Raw genomic sequence first — 18961 nt, 5'->3', positions numbered from 1 at the left:
CCAGACTGGTGGGAGGTGGAGGTGCAGCAGTTTCTCAAGAAGAGCAGGGCCCTGGGGCTCCATTTCCTCTTGTGGAGAAGCTGCGGCTGAGCGGGTGCTGGCTGACTCTGCAGGCTGGCTGTCCCTGGAGCCTGCTGCAAGGGAGCAGAACAGGTCAGGGCAGGTGGCCCCGGAGGCTTTGGAAAAATGGGGCTGGGAGAGGAGGTTGGAGTGCTTAGGGAAAGAACAGAGAGATTCTTGAGCACATAGACCCGGATCGCATACATTTATTGTCCTAACTGGAACACTTCGGAGAATGAAAAGGGGCTGTGTTAATCACACCAGGGAAACAGGTACAAACTGGGACTCCAAGGCAGACAGAGACTGGGTTACCCTACTTACTACCAGTTCCTAGCTCCGTGGTTTCGGGCAAGTTACATAACCTTTCTGAATTCTGCTTCCTACATAAAAAAGGATACCATGATGTGTTGCTTTTCAAGGCTGGGTGCTGGGTGGCCTTGGCATAGACTTGGCTCTCCATATTGCCTCTGTGAGGTCATGGAAGCTTGTTTGTCCCTGGAACTGATCAGGGGTCACCCATCAGCTCTCCAGAATACAAGGGTCTCATGGGCGTGTGCATGAGACAGAGGTTCCATGGATGCTGGCCAGAGTTGGAGTCAAGCCTCCTGGTCACTGTTCCTAGGGGAGGCCCCTGCTAACACCCCAGTTTCTCTTGCCTTCCCTGAGGCTATGGTTGTACAGAACATCCTCATTAGGGCCGGGCCCAGGGCAGCTTCTCCGTCACTCGCCTCTGCTTGCCTCCTCTGGGGGTTGCCCACATGGAATGGTACATTCCCTGGGTTTTTGCTCAGACTGGAGGCCAAGCTGGAGGAAGGAGGCAGCTGCGATTTCTGTGTCAGTTCCAACCTAGAATGTTTCTCTAGAGCTGAGTGAAGTCTGTGCCTGCCACTTGTGGTTATCAGATTCTGGACAAATCAAAGTCCCCAGGCTCCTGGTTCCAGCCAAGAGGTTGGGAGAATTGTCCTGTCCTGTCCTTTTATTTTGGAAATAGGGTCTTATGTGACCTAGGCTGTGGTCAAATTCATGGTATAGCTGAGGATGACCTTGAACTCTTAACCCAACTGGCCTAGAACAGAGGTGGCAGCAGCTTTTCCTTCCAGATGGGCTGCCACAGAGAATGCTGGGTCCCTCTAGACCCACAGCTCTCCGGTGACCTCGGCCACTTGGTCCTCCACTCCGTCTTCTCATCCCAACCGGAGTCATGGCTTGCCAGCTCTGAAAGGTTTATTAAGCAAGCAGCTCTCAGCTAACTCATTTGGCTAGTCTGTCCACGAAACAGCCAAAGTTCCTGGTGGCAGGAACTAGGTGGTTCCTCTGCATAGGTATATGCCCACCTTAGTTCTGAGGTCTCAGGACAGTGGTCTGAAGGCTTCCAGCTCCCTTCTGAGCAAGGTCAAGGAGTTGGGCATTACCCAAAGGGCAAACCAGGAAGTATATCAATATTTAATAAACGTTTGCAAGCACAGTCTATTTGGCTATTTTCATCCAGTACACACTAGGCAGGGTTTTTGTTGTTATTTGTTTTGTTTTCTTTTTTCAAGACAGGATTTCTCTGTGTAGCCCTGGCCGTCCTGGATCATGCTGGCTGAAATCTGCCTGTCTCTGGTTCCTGGAGTGCTGGGACTAAAGGCATGTGCCATCACTGCCCAACTATCCTTTCTTTCTTTTTTTTAAAAAGGAGAATGTGTCTGCCCAGGTTGGCCCTGAACTCCTGGGCTCAGGTGATCCTTTGGCTCTGCCTCTGGAGTCACTGGGGGTTTTAGCTATGTGACATTATACCCAGCCCTAGGGTTGACAGTTTGACAGGCAAAAGAGCGGCACCTCATGTTTTAATTTGTACTTTTAATTAGGGAGACAGGGTATTTTCATGTATTTGTGGCCATTTGAATTTTTGGGGGAGACTAGCCTATTCACAGCCTTGTTTGGCTGTCTTCGGTGCTGACTTTTTCTTAATGATTTATAGGTACATTTTGCATATTACAGGAGTTACTAGGTAATATATCTTCTGTTTTCTTTGTCCTTTGTCCTTGGTTGAGTTTGCTTCACACAAGAAGTTCTACAGTTTCACAATGTCCCATGTGCCTTTTCTTCTGGCTTCGCGTGTCAGGTTACACTCAGACTTTCTCTGGGGCAGACGACTCAGCCATTGCTGCAGATGCCGTGAGAAACAATGGCCACCACACTTGCAGTGGCAGCAAAGAAAATGTTTATTTAAAAATAAGAACTATCACACGAGATACATTTAAATATTAATAGATAGGAGTGAAAACTTGAAATGGTGTAAGAAGACTAACAGCTTTCTCTTCACAGATGGTCAGATGCCGACAAACAAGAAGTGCGTGCTGAGAAGTGCTGTCAGGAGAACGCATACGAAGGCCTGAGGAACGTTCTATTTACGGGCTTCGGAGGAGCCATAATCCCCAACTTTCTACTTGCTGCTGCTGCTGCTGCTTGAGAAGCACAGGAGGCCGAGCTGGATCCAGTTACACCGGAGAATTTACTTTTAGAAGACGTTTTCCTGCCTGTAGTAGAGCCCCTAAAATGTGGCAAAGAAAAGACAATTAAAATGCTAAATGAGGCCAAGTTAATGGTCTTTGTCTGTTAACTTGCTAGGAGAACAAGCATGATTTTCTTTGGTCTTGTGTTTGTCTACATTTTCTGTCTGGAAATTCCGAGGGGAGGGTGAGTTTCCCTGTCTGAAGTATCTCAACTCTGTGGCCTGTGACCAACCCACAGACCCTCTCTCCGGTCACGCCTTCCACAGCCTACAGTCAGAATCCTCTGGATCTACTCTGACAAAAGAAGAAGAGAAGACATGCCTTAGATACTCCAAATCTCTGGCCATCAGACGCCCTAGAATTACCGCACTGATAACAGCTTTGTGGGAAGTGGAGATGGGGCAGAGCCTCTGGGTGGCCTCTTCCTAACCACACTAGTTCTAAGAAGGCTACAGATCTGGCTCCCTAGGGAGGAGGCCCAAGCTGCCTTATGCATTGGTCTGGCATGTGTCAGGGCCACGTAGCTTGCAGCTCCCCCAGCTGCACCCAAAGACCTGCCAACTCTTCCCGCTCACTGCCTCATGCACACAGGGAAGAGGCCCTGCCACAGCCTGAGCTGAGGACTGTACATCACTTCTTTGCTGATCTGAGGATAGCAATTTTCTTTCCCCTAATAAAACCAGAGCGCAAACCAATACAGTGACAGTGGGCAGCCCCTCAGAGGCTCTGCAAACCCACTCAAGTCCACCATCAGTTCCAGAATCCAGGGTAGTCAGTGGCATCTCAGGACACTCTGCTGGGCTAGGTAAAGAGTTTTTCAACACTTTAAACTTCTCGCTGGAGGGAAGGCAATTTCACTGCAGATCTGGCAGAGAAGCAGCCTGAAGTTTCCCTATGCTGATTTCCTGCTGAGAAATGAAGCCCGGAGCAAAAACCTGCTGTTTATGTTGATTTACAGAATGAATCTGCCAACAGCAGCCTCCATTTCAAGGGCTCATCCATTTTCCTCCCACTCAGAGAGCCCAGACCACACCTGGCTCATTGTGTGTCTTTCTGAGATGTGAGCCCCAGTAGTCTGACGGTGAAGGGCTCTGGCAAGGAGCCCCAAGTGTTCTCCCACCGCACAGGTGAGCAGCGTGGGGGCTGGAAAGCCCTCAGGGTGGGCTGGAAAGCCAGAGGACCAGAGCAGATGCAAAGAAGCTGCTCTGGTGAATAGTCACCAAGCTGGTCCGAGAGGAAAATCCCTTCTTCAACAGACTAATTACACCTGGCATGGAAGCTGGTGCCAGCTGCAGGACACTATGATGTTGGTTTGTTCTCTGAGACAGGGTGTCACAGAGCCCAGGCTGGCTTTGAACTCTATTACCTTGATCTCTCATCTTCCTGCCTCCTACCTCCCGAGTGCTAGGGTTATTATAGGCATGGCCCTTCACGCCTGGTTTAAGTTGAGTTCTACTGCTTAAACTAGACTCCAGGTGATATAGCAAGAGCTTCTTCCTCACAAACAAATGCTGTGGAAATTAAAGAAAGGAGCCAGCAGCAACGAACAGTGTTAGTCTCCTTGCTTCTAACAAGCAGAAGCCAGATGACAGATGGCCACACTTTCAAGGAGTGTCCACAGACACGCAGCAGTGAACTTGCTCTGAGCAGTCGTGCCAGGCCAGGGTCCAATCCACCTCTGAAACCGAGCAGAGAGGCTGACCTCAGGCAGCCCTTTCCATGCAGGCCAGGCCAGTTTTCCCACCCTAAACCCAAGGGGGTTGGACCAGAAGCTTTTTAAGGTCTCATGCTCTGTGAGTGACTAAGGAAATATGTCTCCCAAGAGAGAGGAATAAATGAAGGAAATGAGAAAATGTCCTCACTGAGGAATATCTGATGGGCACTTGCGCACTCAAAACCACAAAATTAAGCCACCATTTATGAATGCCTTTAATTCTGTACTCTGGCAGAAGGGTTAGCACATTTAAGAAGTCCGTTTATGGATTTAACAAGGAATGACAATTTGGTGACATTGCCTTCCTTTCTCTTCCCCCACTCAATCTTGTTTTTATCACCCAGAAGGAGAAGAGGCAGAAAAACTGCAAAAGCAAACCCAACAGCTTGCAAAAGTCCCTGATGCTGTTTCCCATTGTCTAAGCATTTCTGCTCTAAGGTGCAGTTCTTTGGGGACCACCATGTCCGGATGGAAGGCAAAGCTGCAGAAGGTGGAGGGTACCTGGCAGAGGCTGGGAGAGGGGCTGGTGTCACAGTGCAATGGTGGGAAACAAACAAGCCTGCTGCCAAGACCTGCCTCCTCTACCTCGGCTTCTCCTAGTGAAGACATGTTGCCGCCCACAGCCAAGCGAAGGGAAGGGAAGGGAAGGGAAGACAGAAGCCACTGACCCAGCCCTAAAGAAACCTGGCTCGCCTGCCTTTGGATTTCCCAGTTGTGGTATCTTCTCAGCTACCCTGCTAGGCTAGGAGGCATTCAAAGCAGGGGAAGGCTGGGGACGCACCTGGTCTGGCAGGCTTGTTTCGCATGCAGGAGGCAATGGGTATGATCTCAGCATTGCATAAACATGTGTGATGGACCATGCTGGTAATCTCAGCACTTGGGAGGTAGAGGCAGGAGGAGTATAAATTCAGGGTCACCCTTGGCTATAAATCAAGTTCAAGGCCAGACTGTGATACATGAAACCCTGTCTCAAAAAGCAGCAGAGAGGACAAGAGAATCCTCAGCCACAGAGGGAGTGTGGCAAACACTGGCAAACTCACAAAAGCCCTGTTATTTACTCAGTGTATGAGTTGTATTTCTGGTGGAAAAGTACCTTAATCAGAGCAATTACCTCAAAACAAACAAAAATCCAAGGTAAGGTCAAAGTTGGGGAAGTTTTTGCAAACTTTAAACTAGGTTATTTTAAAAATCTGAAGCCATGCTTTTATTCTGGTTCAGGTCTTACCCATCAGCCTATGAACTGACACCGGCTAATTTCACTAAGCGCTTTAAAGCAAGCTGGAGCACCTGTGTGCACCTCTGTCCCCCCACCCGACGCTGCAGGAGACAAAGACTGTACCCCTTTGCCTTGAAGCCGCCGTTACTGGTCCTCCTCCTCTTGGGCCGTTGGAAGGCTGGCATTTTCTTCCTCTTTCTTTCATTTCTAGTTTGATTTGCGAAGTAGTGAGAAGATACAGGTTCCTCCTCATCAGACTCCTCCGGGGTGCTCCTCCCGGTGCCTCTGCTGCCCATCAGGCTTATGCCGGGGGAACTGTCCTCAGCTACAAACAGGAAATGTGGACATTACAGGGGACCCTGTGTCTGGAGCCCAATACTAGCTGCTTTCCCGGGGCTTACCTGCTGTACGGATTCAACAACTCGGCAGGAATCAAACCTTTCTATTTTGAAAAGCTCAAGTGTGTTCAATGGCAATTTATATTTAATGAAAGAATCAAAATTCATTACTTAAAAAACTTTGTGATCATTTTTAACTCGACTGGAGATGTCAGGTTCAGTTCACACTGCTGCACGAGGCCTACGTCCATTTTACATTGTGTAACTAATCTTTGTGAGTTGAAGTGAAGGATGCCAGAAGTATTAGCTGATTTTATTTATCATTTTAAACATGCTGAGAAAATAAGTCCAATATAAAAAGGCAAAAAATTATGTTCTCCCTCATCTTTAAGCAATAGTGACTTAATAATAAATGCACAAGAAAATTTAGTGCCGTATTTTACTCCTTGCAGACAGAAGCCATTTCTTTGCATAACTGTCATGCACACTTCACATATCAAGCAGGAGCCTGGCCTGAGTGAAACATAATTTGCAAGGGAGAAAGTAATTTCCATGGGTATTTGCATCTTTTTGTTTTGTTTTGTTTACAAGACAGGGTTTCTCTGTGTAGTCCTGGCTGTTCTGGAACTCGCTCTGTAGATCAGGCTGGCCTTGAACTCACAGCGATCTCCCATCTTCTGTCTCCTGAGTGCTGGGATTAAAGACATGCACCACCACCGCCCAACTCTCATTTTCTTGATGAAGAAGAGGAAGGAGCTCAGCCTACCTTTAGCCAAGCTGTCCTTGGGAAGGCGGTCCTGGGGTGCATGGGAGGGTGGTGTGTATGGGAGGGTGGTGTGTATGGGAGGGTGGAGAACAAGCCAGTAAGCCAGTGTTCCTTCATAGCCTCTGCTTCAGCTCCTGTCTTGGCCTCCCTTAGTGGACTATGACTGGGCATCTATAAGCCAAACAAACCCTTTGCTCCCCAAGTGGCTTTTGGTCCTGGTGCTTATCTCAGCAATAGAAACCTGCCTAAGACACCAGGTTTGTCTGCTGAGGGTGACAACTTATTGCATGGCACATCAGTGGAGGGCACAGTCTGCCCCTTTACTACCCCACAGAATACCCCTTTGCTCTTTGGGGGCTTCCGCTTTGATGTCCTCCCCGAGCCAGGCTTTTCCAGTGACTAATAACAAGAGCGTTCCGATGACACTCATTCCCCAAAGCACTGAAGCTCTACTCTTCTATGTTATCTTAGACATGCTTGTTACATAACATGTTCCTTCCTCAGATAAGGACACTGAAGCACACAGAGGTCACTGGTGCCCTGCCAAAGATCACAGTGGGATGATGGTAGATCTGGAATGGGGCCCAGGGCTTGTGACTCCTTGGGCACTTGCCTTACCAGAACAATGTGCAGGCCCATGGGCCAGAGGTTCCCACCTGTGCTCCATTAGCAGGTTTAATGACTGGCTTCCCTGGGGCCCTAAATACCATGTCCTCTTGGAGGTGCCTGCCACACCACGAGGGCTGCTCCTGGGACTTCAGTGTGACAGGTGTAGGATGTATTAACCACATAATTCCAATTCAGTGAGATACATTGCTTAACATTAAAATAGGCTTTTAGAAAACAAGTTTGGCGGGATACTGAACCTGGCAGTGTCCATTCTGAGTATTTCTTTAATATTGGAATCACTTCGGCACCATATTTTTCCAGCTTGTCTTCAGTAACACCATCAATCTGAAGCAAAACCTCAGGATCAGAAGATAAAGATTCTGTGTGTGGACATAAAATTAAGAATTTAAATTACCACTCATAGGAAACCCACTAAATTCAAGTGCATTTACTCATTTAGCTCGTATTTGTTAAGAGCCAACTATTGCTGGGCACCAGGGACATGCGGAGTTTTCTAGAAGGCAAAGTTAGACTGGAAATGCAGCAGACAGGCTAGGGGCCGAACCCACCATCCAATTTCAGCAGCAGAGGCATAGACACCAACGTAGTGAGTGGGAGACAGCCAAGTGCCTGGGGGAAGCTGGAGGGTGGGATCTGTGCTGGGTGCTCACTTTCGGCATACTCGGCTCCTGCCCACTGTCCCCATTGCCAAGACTTGTCTAGCTGCAAGACTGATGTCCCTGTATTTGTTGCGAACACCCACATTCTATTTCTAGCTCTGACTCTTCCCCTGCACTGCAGACATGCACACTTCACCTCAAGAGACACACTACATTGATGCTGCCCTGGCCCTGGCTTGTTCATCTGGCCAGTCCCACATAGGGTGAAGCAACAAGTGGACCCTGGAGTCCTCTGCAGAGATAGCACATAGAGCTTATGGCTGGGCAAGTCCCCTGGGGGCTGCATAGGAAAGAGCAGAAAGGGCGCTTAGTGGCTCTGAAGGAAGAAGGATGAAGCGAGCCAGATGCAGTGGAAGAGACCAAGAAGGCTTGGATTTGGTCTGGAGGCCAAGAGTGCTGGCTCTGGAGAGTAAGCGGGTGCTAATCCTTACACTTCTGACTTGAGCAGAGGGTGGATTTCTGATCCTTTCCCATCTGTCATTTCCACCTCATTCCTCTGTTTAGAGGAAAAGCGACAGACTGTGGGTAGAGCAGAAGGTTCATGAAGAAGGCTAGTGCGAGGTGAAGTGGGAGAGGCAAGCACATGCAGACCCTTTGACCCTTTGACCCAACTGTACGGTATCTAGTGAGCTACTGTAGCTTTAGTGGTTTTGCAAGAGCTAAAAGCATGCCCTGCTCACATCTGGAATTAAGGAGACCAGTTAGGAAACTACATTAGTAGCCAAGGAAAACACACCATTTTTAACCAATTCTAACGCACACAGTTTCTGAAGTCAAGGCGTGTCTTATGAATACTGCTGGACAAACTGCACCTGTCCTGTGCTCACCCCTGCTTGTGCATGTGAGATCTTAAGTACACCTACTAAGAATTAATACTGTCGGCAGGTCAGCAAACTCACTGTTGTTGGTACGTCACCGAGTGAGTTAGTTCAATGACATGAAATGTCTTCAGAAAGACTATCAGGGGCTGAGGGGAGGGCTCAGTCAGTACCACACTTGTTGCACATGCACAAGGAGGAAGTTTGGTTGCCAGCACCAATGGAAAAGCTGGACACAGAATTCTAGTGCTGGGGAGGTAGACAGGGACATCCTGGGGCTCACTGGACAGCTAGACAATTAGAATTGTCTAGCCCTAGGTCCTAGTGAAAGACTCCTGTTGGAAAAATAAAAGTGGATTGTGCTTGAAGAGGAATAACATATGAGACGGTCTTCTGGTTTCCACACACATGTACACATGCACTCCCTCCCCAAACACATGCACACGAGACATATTAGCATGAAAATGTTGTCAACGTAAAAAGGCAGTGAGACCGAGTAATAGGTAATGAACTTGGCACCAATGAAGTGCTGTCCTTGAGAAAGGACCATAGTTTGTAGTTTTCTTGCAAGCAATACCATGTACTTTACATGACCTAAAAAAGATGTTCAGAGTTGATAAAGCAGTATTACATTTTTGTCACTGAGATGTGTAACTGTCTGCTGACATCTCTGGTATCATCAGAAAAGCACCTGTATTGGAGCAGAAGGGGCAGATGGGGCTGCAGCTTGGAGGACATGGGGCCCAAGGTTAAATTCCCAGCACAACAGCACTAGAAACCAAAACCACAACCAAAACCAGATCCCCGAACCAGAGCGGGATGCCAGTGACGACAGAGGGAAAAGAGAGGTGGTTACTCAACAGGAGAGTGCTGTGCTGGTGGGACGGGGCAGCGCAGAGTGATGACTATGAGGGTTCATGAGCGAGGAGCGCAGGAGGGACACACAGCAGTCAGTTCCAACAACAGCTTACTTTCCAGAGGCCTTACCGCTGAAATTCTGGGTTAAGCTATCTCAGCCCATGCAAACAACTCAGATCAGCAAATATTTCTCAACTGAAGACAGAGCAGTGTTATAGATCCAGATTCAAAGAAGCCTAAGACAGTTTCTTTCATGTTTAGATCCTCGCTGCAAAGTACTTGTACGGAAATAGCTGAGCATCATGAAGGAAGGCAAAAAATAATTGACATCTGGCTTTATAGATGGTAATTATTCATATCCTAACATTCAGTCTTACAGAAAAGTATAAGATTAAAATTATAGCATACATCTGAACTGTATATAACCTAAATATTTTTACTTCAAGAAAGAGCTTAAGTGGTATTGCTGGGTTGAAAACCCAAAGATTAAACCAAAAATAATTAAAATAGACCAAGACTTATAAAGTCCCTTAGCAGCAGCTCATGCTTATAAGCCTAGTACTCAGGAGGCTGAGGCCAGAGGATTAGCCATTTGCGGCCATCCTAAACTATATAATAAGATCCTGTCTCATCACGGCATGGTGGCACAGGCCTTTAATCCCAGCACTTGGGAGGTAGAGACAAAGGCAGGCAGACCTTTGTGAGTTCAAGGCCAGCCTGGTCTACATAGTGAGATCCAGGCCAGTCAGGGTGACATGGTGAAATCCTGTCTCAATAGCAACAAATTAATTAAAAGACTCTCTTAGAAACAATAGAGTCCTTTAGTAAGAACTTGTGGCCACTGATCTGGGCCCGAAGAGCAAGGTGCACAGCCACTTACCTGCAAGCTTCTTGAGAGTAGCTGTATTAAAAATATTGAAGTAATGAACACCAAAGACCTTCCCCAGCAACTTGCAGACCTCTGTAAGTTCTCCAAGACATTTCTTAACCACCTCTTCTCTCTGGGATACTTTGGCCACTAAAGCTTTTTGTTTTTTTATACTGCTGGAATTTTCTGTTTCCATGAAGTCCACCTGAATGAGAAGGAAAGAAATCAGAGGAATGAGCAGAAGCATACTCGTTCCCAAGGAATGGCTTTTTTCAGTGTTTGACTTTTTAAAAATTTCTTTTGAAATTCTATTCAATAATACTGTGTGTGTGTGCATGAGTGTGCACACACATATGTCACAGTAAAAGTGTAGAGGCTAGAGGACATGTGGAGTCAGTGCTTTCCTTTTACTAGGTTCTGGGGATCGGATTTGGGTTCCCAGGCTTGAATGGCAGTATCTTTACCTGGTGAGCCACGGTGCCTACCTTTGTATTTCTTTCCTGCCGAAAGGTAGTAAAAACCCCGTGGAACAAGGGCTGTGTATTCTCCATCTTTCTATTTCCAGGGCCTGGCACATGAGAGCGCCTTTGGATAAATGCTTACTTAATTTTTCTTTTATTTATTTATGTGTATGTGCGTGCGCATGCACGCATATATACATGCATGCTATGGTGTGTATGTAAAAGACAGTTTATAGGAATCTGCTCTCTCCTTTGTTCATGTATGTCCCAGAGATTTAACTCAGGTCATGAAACCTGGTAGCAAGTGCCCTTACCCACCTGCTGGCCCATCAATGCTTATTTAATGAATATAGGAAGATTTAGTAGCTTGAATATCTATTAAATTCATTTTGACAAATGTCATATAAATTGGTTCAATTTCAAGATCTCTTTCCAATTAAGATCATAATACGTTCTTAAGGGAATGCATATGTAAATTTAGTACCTAAGCTTTGGAAAGGATACCAAACTTTGTCATGATATATTCTGGTATATTCACTGAGAGACAGTAAAATGCTCACTTAAAATACCTTACCTTTAAGTGGCCATTGAGCACATGTTGGGCTTTAATCCCCAGCATCATATAGGCGATTGGTTGGTCATTGGCATTGATATATAAGTCTTCATCTAAAATTTTGTCCAGTATCAGCTTTTTAAAAAGTCTTTCGGCATTGTGTCGTGAATAAGAAGATCCCTTTCCAAATATTCCTGACTGAATCTTTGCACTCTTGTTCCCTAATAAGGTCCAAAAAGTTAGATGAGTAACTATAGATGTCTTATTATTCATAATTATTCATACAGAAGAGGCTAAAAAGTCATTCAAGGACATTTTTGGACAAATAGAAGAGATCATCTGTTCCACAGGCAACCCCACAGCACAGACAGACCCTCATTTCTGAATTATGAGCCTGTCTGAGGAGAGTGCCAAGGTTTCTGTGGTTGCGTGTACTTTCTCTTAGTGATGGGGCAGGAGCCAGCACCTCGTGCACACTGAGCTTGCGCCCCATCCTAGACCCGCTGCTTCTACTTCCCTTTGTTTATAACATGTTGACCAAGATCACAGCAATACCAAGCTTGTTATTTCAAAATGTTGCATTCACAGCTTATAAAACTGTATTAGAAAAATAGAGCAAAGAAATAAAGAACTCGTAAGTGCTAACAGCTTTATACTTCTCTGTTATACTTTATATTTCTGTGTATTATTGATAAAGTCACACAACGTTTTTGTTGTTGTTTGTTTTCTGAGACAGGGTCTCATGCAGCCCAGGCTGCCCTCAACGTCACCTGAACTCCTGATTCTCCCATTTCCACTGTCCAAGTGCTTAGAATTACAGGTATGTGCCATCATACCAGCTCACAGAGTTTTTAAAGAGTATTTTTCACTTATTTACTCATTGTATGTACACATGTGCCACAGCTTGTGTTGTAGAAGTTGAGGACAACCTTGCAGGAGTTAGTTCTCTCCACCACATGGGACCTAGGGACTGAACTCAAGTTGTCAGGCTGGGCAGCAGGCATCCTGACCTGCTGAGCCACCCTGCCGGCCCTCAGAGGACTGTCGACATTTTTCCCCCATTGCTGGGGCTGAACCAAGGATCTTCCACATGCTAGGTAAGGCCTTTGAATCGGTTTTCTAAATACCATCTCTGGTCCTACTTATTTAAATATCTATTCGATTATAAAGTACGTGTTTAAGTCTATATTTTGTTACACTCTGAGAAAGCAGACACAAATTCCAAAACCAAAATGTAGCATTTCCCCAGATCTCAAAAGAGGAGAGATGGGAAGTGCCTGCACTGTCCTTCCCCGTCACCCGAGAAGAGCAGTGACCTTTTCATCCAACACAATTTTAAATGTTAAATTAAAAAATGTTTTATTTTGTTTTTTAAAGATAGGTTAAGTTAAAAAAAAAAGTTTGCTTTTTTTTCTTTCTTTTTCTTTTTCTGGCTGGGCAGTGGTGGCACACGCCTTTAATCCCAGCACTCAGGAGGCAGAATCTCTGTGAGCTCGAGGCCAGCCTGGGCTACAGAGCAAGTTCCAGGACAGCCAGGGCTGTTATACAGAAAAAACGTGTCTTGAAAAACAAAACAAAATTTAAAAAATTGTTTTTTTTTTTGTTTGTTTTTTTAAGACAGGGTTTCATTATGTAGTTCTTATTGGTCTGGAAAATGCTATGTAGACCAGGATGGCCTTGAACTCAAAGAGATGTGCTTGCTTCTGTGTCTCAAGTGCTGGGACTAAAGGCGTGTGTCACCACCATCTGGCTTAAAAAACTTTTTGAAACCGTCTGTTATACAACCTTGGCTGGCTTAAAACTCAATAGATAGACAAGACTAGCTTTGAAACTGTGGTATCCTCCTGCCTCTGTCTCCCAAGTGCTGGGATTACAGGCATGTCCCACTATGCCTGGCTTTGCACAATTTTATCACAACTATTATCTACTTAAAAAGCCTGTAACATAACCAGAATTAGCAGCTACTTTGGAAGACTTTAACTTTAAGAGGGCCAAATAATTACATCATTTGAAATTTCAGAATGGCTTTTGGTCATGTATCTTGTACTATTTAAACTCTTTCAATGATCTGCATTCCCTAACGTTCTAGAACAGGACCACTGCTCTGCTAACCGGCTTTGAGAGATGTAGCAACTCCGCCGCAGGGCATACTAAGAAAGCTCAAGGACGGAGACAAATTTTTATTTATTTATTTCGGATACAGGCTTTTGCTATATAATCTTAGCTGCACTCAAAACTTGTGACAATCCTCCTGCTTCTGCATCCCAAGTGATGGAATGTCAGGAGTGCACCATGCATGCACACAGAAGGGCCAATAAGTAGCCGAAGAACGTGTAACAAAAATGTTTGCTTTTTTTGAACCAATGAAAAAACAAACAAACAAAAAGTTTGCTCCAGTAATCTTTAATCTCTAATCCAATAATTTTTTTTTTTTTTTATGTTTTGGTTTTTCAAGACAGGGTTTCTCTGTGTAGCCCTGGCTGTCCTGGAATTTCTTATGTAGACCAGGCTGGCCTCAAACTCAGAGATTCCCCTGCCTCTGTCTCCTGAGTGCTGGGATTAAAGGTGTGGGCCACCACCTCCTGGCTACTAATCTTGTATAAATCTACATGAAAGTGTAACAGAGAAGTGGTCAAAGATTTGTTTGAAAGACTATTTTACCATTCCGTTTTTATAATAGAATATATGTCCTTAAATAAAACTACTTAAAATTAAGAGACGGACTGTATCTTGTCATACACAAATGATATAAATCATATGGGCAATATAGTAAATGACACCTTGTCAAGGCAGGGAGGGATAGAAAGGAGGGTGGACAGGCAAGTCACAATCTTATGCTACCCTTCCTCTTTTCAGCCTCGCTCTCCAAGTCCATCACCTTTAACTTGTATGTCGTGCTAGGGTCAAGCTCGGGGCCTGGAGCATGCTAGGCAAATGCTCTTCAACTCAACTACACCTCCAGTCAAGCAATCACCTTTTTCCTAGTTTGAGTGCTTCTGGTGGTCACCTGCACACAGAACACGAACTCTTACAGTTCTTCCATCATGGCAGTTACCACCTGACATCTACCCACCAGCACAACCCATGCTGTGGAAGACAGACTACTGCTCATCTGTTTCTGAACCTTCAGACACAACTCCTGGCCACCTTCCTTCCTACTAGTGTGTGTATATAGTATGACTCCTGGAAGCAGCCTCATGCTTCTTTTATTCTTAATATTGTACACTTATTCATCATTCAATCATTCATTCAGAGACAGGGTCTCATGCTGTAGCCCTGGCTGGTCTCGAACTCACAGAGGTCCATTGGTACTCTCTACTGGGCCCTCAGGTCAGTGTCTGTGCACTCCACTAATATGCACTTACTTTCTTAGTGTTTTAGTCTTCAGGGCTGCTGATAGGCACCTAATGCCAGTTTTAGCACCTGTTTTATCTTTCTAAAGCATTCAAGATCGTCTCTGGCCGGGTGGTGGTGGCACGTGCCTTTAATCACAGCACCCAGGAGGCAGAGGCAGGTGGATCTCTGAGTTTGAGGTCAGCCTGGTCTACAAAGTGAGTTCCAGGACAGCCAAGACAGAGAAACCCTGTCTTAAAAAACCAAAAACCAACCAACCAGACAAAAAAAAAGAAAAAAAAAGACTGTCTCTGAAGGAGCCTCCAGTACGCCACAATGGCATAAAAACTGAGTAGAAGGCATCTAAATTCCTGAAATCCTTTATCTGCCTCAAAACAAAGTCTCCCTCACTTTTCATCAATTCCCTCTGGAAAAGAACACAAAAACCTAGGGAAGGCTGATCTCCTAAGCAGAGCTCTTCGCCCTTCACTTACACATTGTCACAAAAACTGCCGCAGCTCTCCTCTACTTACCTAAGGGCTCATTGTCTACTGAAAGTCAACTGTTGTCCCTAAATCCCCATCCCCTATGAAGACCCCACACCCCACTAAGATAGGGTCTTGCTAGACAGCCAAGGCCAGCCTCAAACTCTTGATCCTTCTGCCTCAGGCTCCTGGGTACTGGGAGTAGAGATGTGCACATCATTCTCATCCCCCTGGTCCCTTTACTATCACTTTAATAGGATCTCAAGCAGAAAAGACAGGCTGCCATCTTAAACTGGAAGCTGTGGGCTAGAAAGATGGCTCAGCTTTTAAAAGCACTTGTTGCTCCTGCAGAGGACCCAAGTTCAGTTCCTAGCACCCATATCAGGTGGCTCACAACCGCCAGGAACTTCAGCTCAAGGGGACCTGTCTCCCTTTTCTGGTCTCCACACGTGTATATTCATACACCAACTCTCTCTCTCTCTACACACACACACACACAAAAACCCCACAAAAAACAAAAAACAAAAAACAAAAAAAAAAACAGGGGAGGGGGCAGAGATGGCTTGGCAGTTATGAGTAGTGGCTATTCCTCCAGAGGACCTGGGTTCGAATTCCAGCATCCACACAGTGGCTTTACAATTGTCAGTGACTCTAGTTCTAGGAGATCCAATCTCTGGCCTCTATGGGCACCAGGAATGCAAATGATGCACAACCATGTACGTAGGCAAAATACACATATAAAATTTAAGAAGTAAAAAAATTTAAATTGGAAGCCAATTTACAGGTAGTTCTCCAAGCAAGTCACATTCTATTCATTCAAATGAACGCGCATCAGCTTTACTACAGTCATCTTCTGTGTATGAACATTCATGTGTGTGCAGGTTATGTGTGCATGTTGGGTATGTGTGCGGAGGCCAGGGGACAATCATGGCTTCTGCACTTCAGGTTTGCCCACCTTTTCCTTTTTGAGACAGGGTCTTTCACTGCCCTGGAACTCACCAAGTAGGCTAGGCTTGCTGGACTGTGTTGCTCAGGGATCCCTGTTTGTTTACTCACACTGGATTTCAAGGATGTGCTACCCACCCCTGGCCTTGTGTGTGTGGTGGTACACATGGATGAGTGTATGTACATGTGCAGTAGAGGTTAAAGTTCGGCCTCTATCTGAAGCTCTCCATTCCGACTAGACTGGCTGGCAAGCTCCTGGGACCTGCCTATCACCAGGGGTATAGGTCGTACTACTGGGCCAGGTTCTACATGGGTGGTGGGATTCAAACCCACATCCGCATGACTACTGCAGCAAGTACTTTATCTACTGAGTTGCCTCCCTAGCCCAAGTCTGTCTGTCTGTCTCTGAGACAGGTTTTCTCCGTGTAAACAGCCTGCCTCCTACGGTCTGAGATTAAAGGTGTGAGCTTCCAAGCCTGGTCAGTCTGGATTTCCTTATGTAGGTTCTGGAGATCAAACTCAGGTCTTTGTGTTATCTTGCTAGTTCTATTATTTGTTTTTTCTATGTGAAAACTCATCTTTGTGACTTTTTAATGCACTTGTAATCACTTCTTTAGATGTTTAATTTTAACTGATATAATTCAAACAATACAGCAGATGACTTACCCAAGAAAATGTCGACCAGCATGTTCAGAGTGAATCTTCCAGAAGGACCTACATTTCTTGTTCCTGGTGATGAACTGTGTTCTTGAACAAATCTTACAATATTTTTCACGTCATCAGTCACATCTTTTGTTTTATAATCCTATGAATAAAAAAAATTACCTTCTGCTGTAATTAAGATAAGGAGACCTAGGTTACTAGAGCTTAATATTAATTGTGGTAAAACTTATAATTCATTTTCACATTAAAATGAAGATTAAAAACTAAGGAAGTTTCAAATGTTCATTCTTAAATTCTAGAATAATTAGGCCTCTATTGTGGCTATGTTATTGTTGCTTCAGACATATATCTTGTCCTTCACCCTGCACAACTCCTGGAACAGTGCTCTGTCTGTCCCTTGTGAGACTGTGGCCTTTAGGATAAAGCGCTGTCCGTAAGTACAAGTCACCAATTCTCTAATCTCTTTTCAGTCTTGGTGCTACTGTATTTATTTATTTATTTATTTATTTATTTATTTATTTATTTATTTATTTATTTATTTATTTATTTATTTATTTATTTATTTGACAACGTCTCGCTATGTAACTCTGGCTGGTTTGGAATTCACTATGTAGACCAGGCTAACACTGAACTCAGACCCACCTCGAGTGCTGGGATTAACTCTATGGGCCACCAAACATGACAATCTCCTTTCCTGAACCATTTCCTTTCAGTTCCTCTTCTCATTTCCTTAGTGTTCCCACCTTTTGTAGTCCTCATTAGTAGATGCTCCTTCTGCCCTCGTCTATCCTGTCTCCATCTTGGCATGAACCCTACATTCCTAGATCAGAGCTGTCACAAAGCAGTACTCTGCAAGTAAGCGGCTGACAGCAGCCTTTCTAGGGTGCGGCGGAGGAAAGGGCAATGAACCTGCCGCTCCCCCCCCCCCCCCCCCCCCCCGAGTAAATTACTCTGCTCTGTCTAGCCCTGCACATTTCTGTACCACTACTTAGCACGCTGTATTAGATGGCTGCCTCCCTTCAGTGGGTGTTCCTAGCACACCACAAGCAGTTAAATAACATAGCAAGTGTGCAAAAGTCATCATAAATATTAGAACATGAAACTGTAAGCCAGGTGCAGTGGCTCAATGTCTGTAGTACCAATACTTGGGAGTCTGAGGCAGAAGGATCACTGCAGATTTGAGGCCAGCCTGGGCTACTACTCTTGATTTCTGTTGCTGTGATAAAACATTATAACCAAACACAACTTAGGGGGAAAAAGGATTTATTACAGTTTATAGGTATGTCTATCACTGAGAGAAGTCGGGGCAGGAGCTTGAAGCAGAAACCACGGAAGAACACTGCTTGGTGGCTCACACTCAGCTACCTTTCCTATATAGCCCAGGATCATCTGCCCAGGGAATGGTGCTGCCCACAGTAGGCATCACAGGCCAACCTGATCTGGGCAATCAATCTCTCAATTGAGACTCCCTTCTCAGATGGCTATAGGCTGTGCCAAGGTGACAGTTAAAGCAATCCAGGACAACTATACAGATCTTGTCTTTTAAAATATAACACAAACAGGGTGGACACTTGGGAATAAAGTTCTTTGGTAGAGTACTTGTCTAGTGGGCTTGAGGTCCTAGGATCAATTCCTAGTACTGGAGTGTGTGTGTGTGTGTGTGTGTGTGTGTGTGTGTGTGTATGTGTGTATGAGAGAGAGAGAGAGAGAGAGAGAGAGAGAGAGAGAGAGAGAGAGAGAGAGAAATTGTCATAAGTACCTAATGAATAAATTTAACAGTCTCCAGGGTTATTTCAGGCCAGACAATATTAAACTTATCCACAAGTCATGTCATCATCATCGTTACTACTATTTTTTTTAAGACATGATCTCACTATGTAGCCCAGGTTGGCCTTAACTCTTCCTTTCTTGTCTCAGCCTCTGAACTGCTGCTGGGATTGATTCATCACTTCCCTTTCATTATTCTTTACAGTTAAATAAGTAATGTTCAAACACATTACTCTTATTACCACTCTTTTGAGAATGAGATCTCTAAGTTATAGTTGAATTTAAAATACCCTGTTCATCCATGTTGGATCTTTTTGGATGTTTACTAT

The 18961-nt window shown here is 45.1% G+C and overlaps 1 protein-coding gene across 1 annotated transcript in view; it reads right to left on the bottom strand.

Moving 5' to 3' along the window:
* Positions 1-1884: 1884 nt before the first annotated feature.
* Positions 1885-18961, bottom strand: part of Blm (BLM RecQ like helicase) — an 88129-nt gene continuing 71052 nt past the window's right edge. The window contains exons 17-22 of the mRNA XM_059272372.1: positions 16869-17007; positions 11461-11660; positions 10438-10630; positions 7459-7581; positions 5612-5813; positions 1885-2596 (exon numbers count right to left, since the gene is read on the bottom strand). Coding sequence (XP_059128355.1) covers positions 2416-2596; positions 5612-5813; positions 7459-7581; positions 10438-10630; positions 11461-11660; positions 16869-17007 — 1038 coding nt within the window. The 3' untranslated portion in view covers positions 1885-2415. The remainder of the gene's footprint in view (positions 2597-5611; positions 5814-7458; positions 7582-10437; positions 10631-11460; positions 11661-16868; positions 17008-18961) is intronic.

Source organism: Peromyscus eremicus, chromosome 1 (genome assembly GCF_949786415.1).
Source record: "Peromyscus eremicus chromosome 1, PerEre_H2_v1, whole genome shotgun sequence".
Classification (NCBI taxonomy): domain Eukaryota; kingdom Metazoa; phylum Chordata; class Mammalia; order Rodentia; family Cricetidae; genus Peromyscus; species Peromyscus eremicus.
The sequence above is the reverse complement of the archived record's forward strand: the minus strand, read 5'-3'. Positions and strand labels throughout refer to the sequence as shown.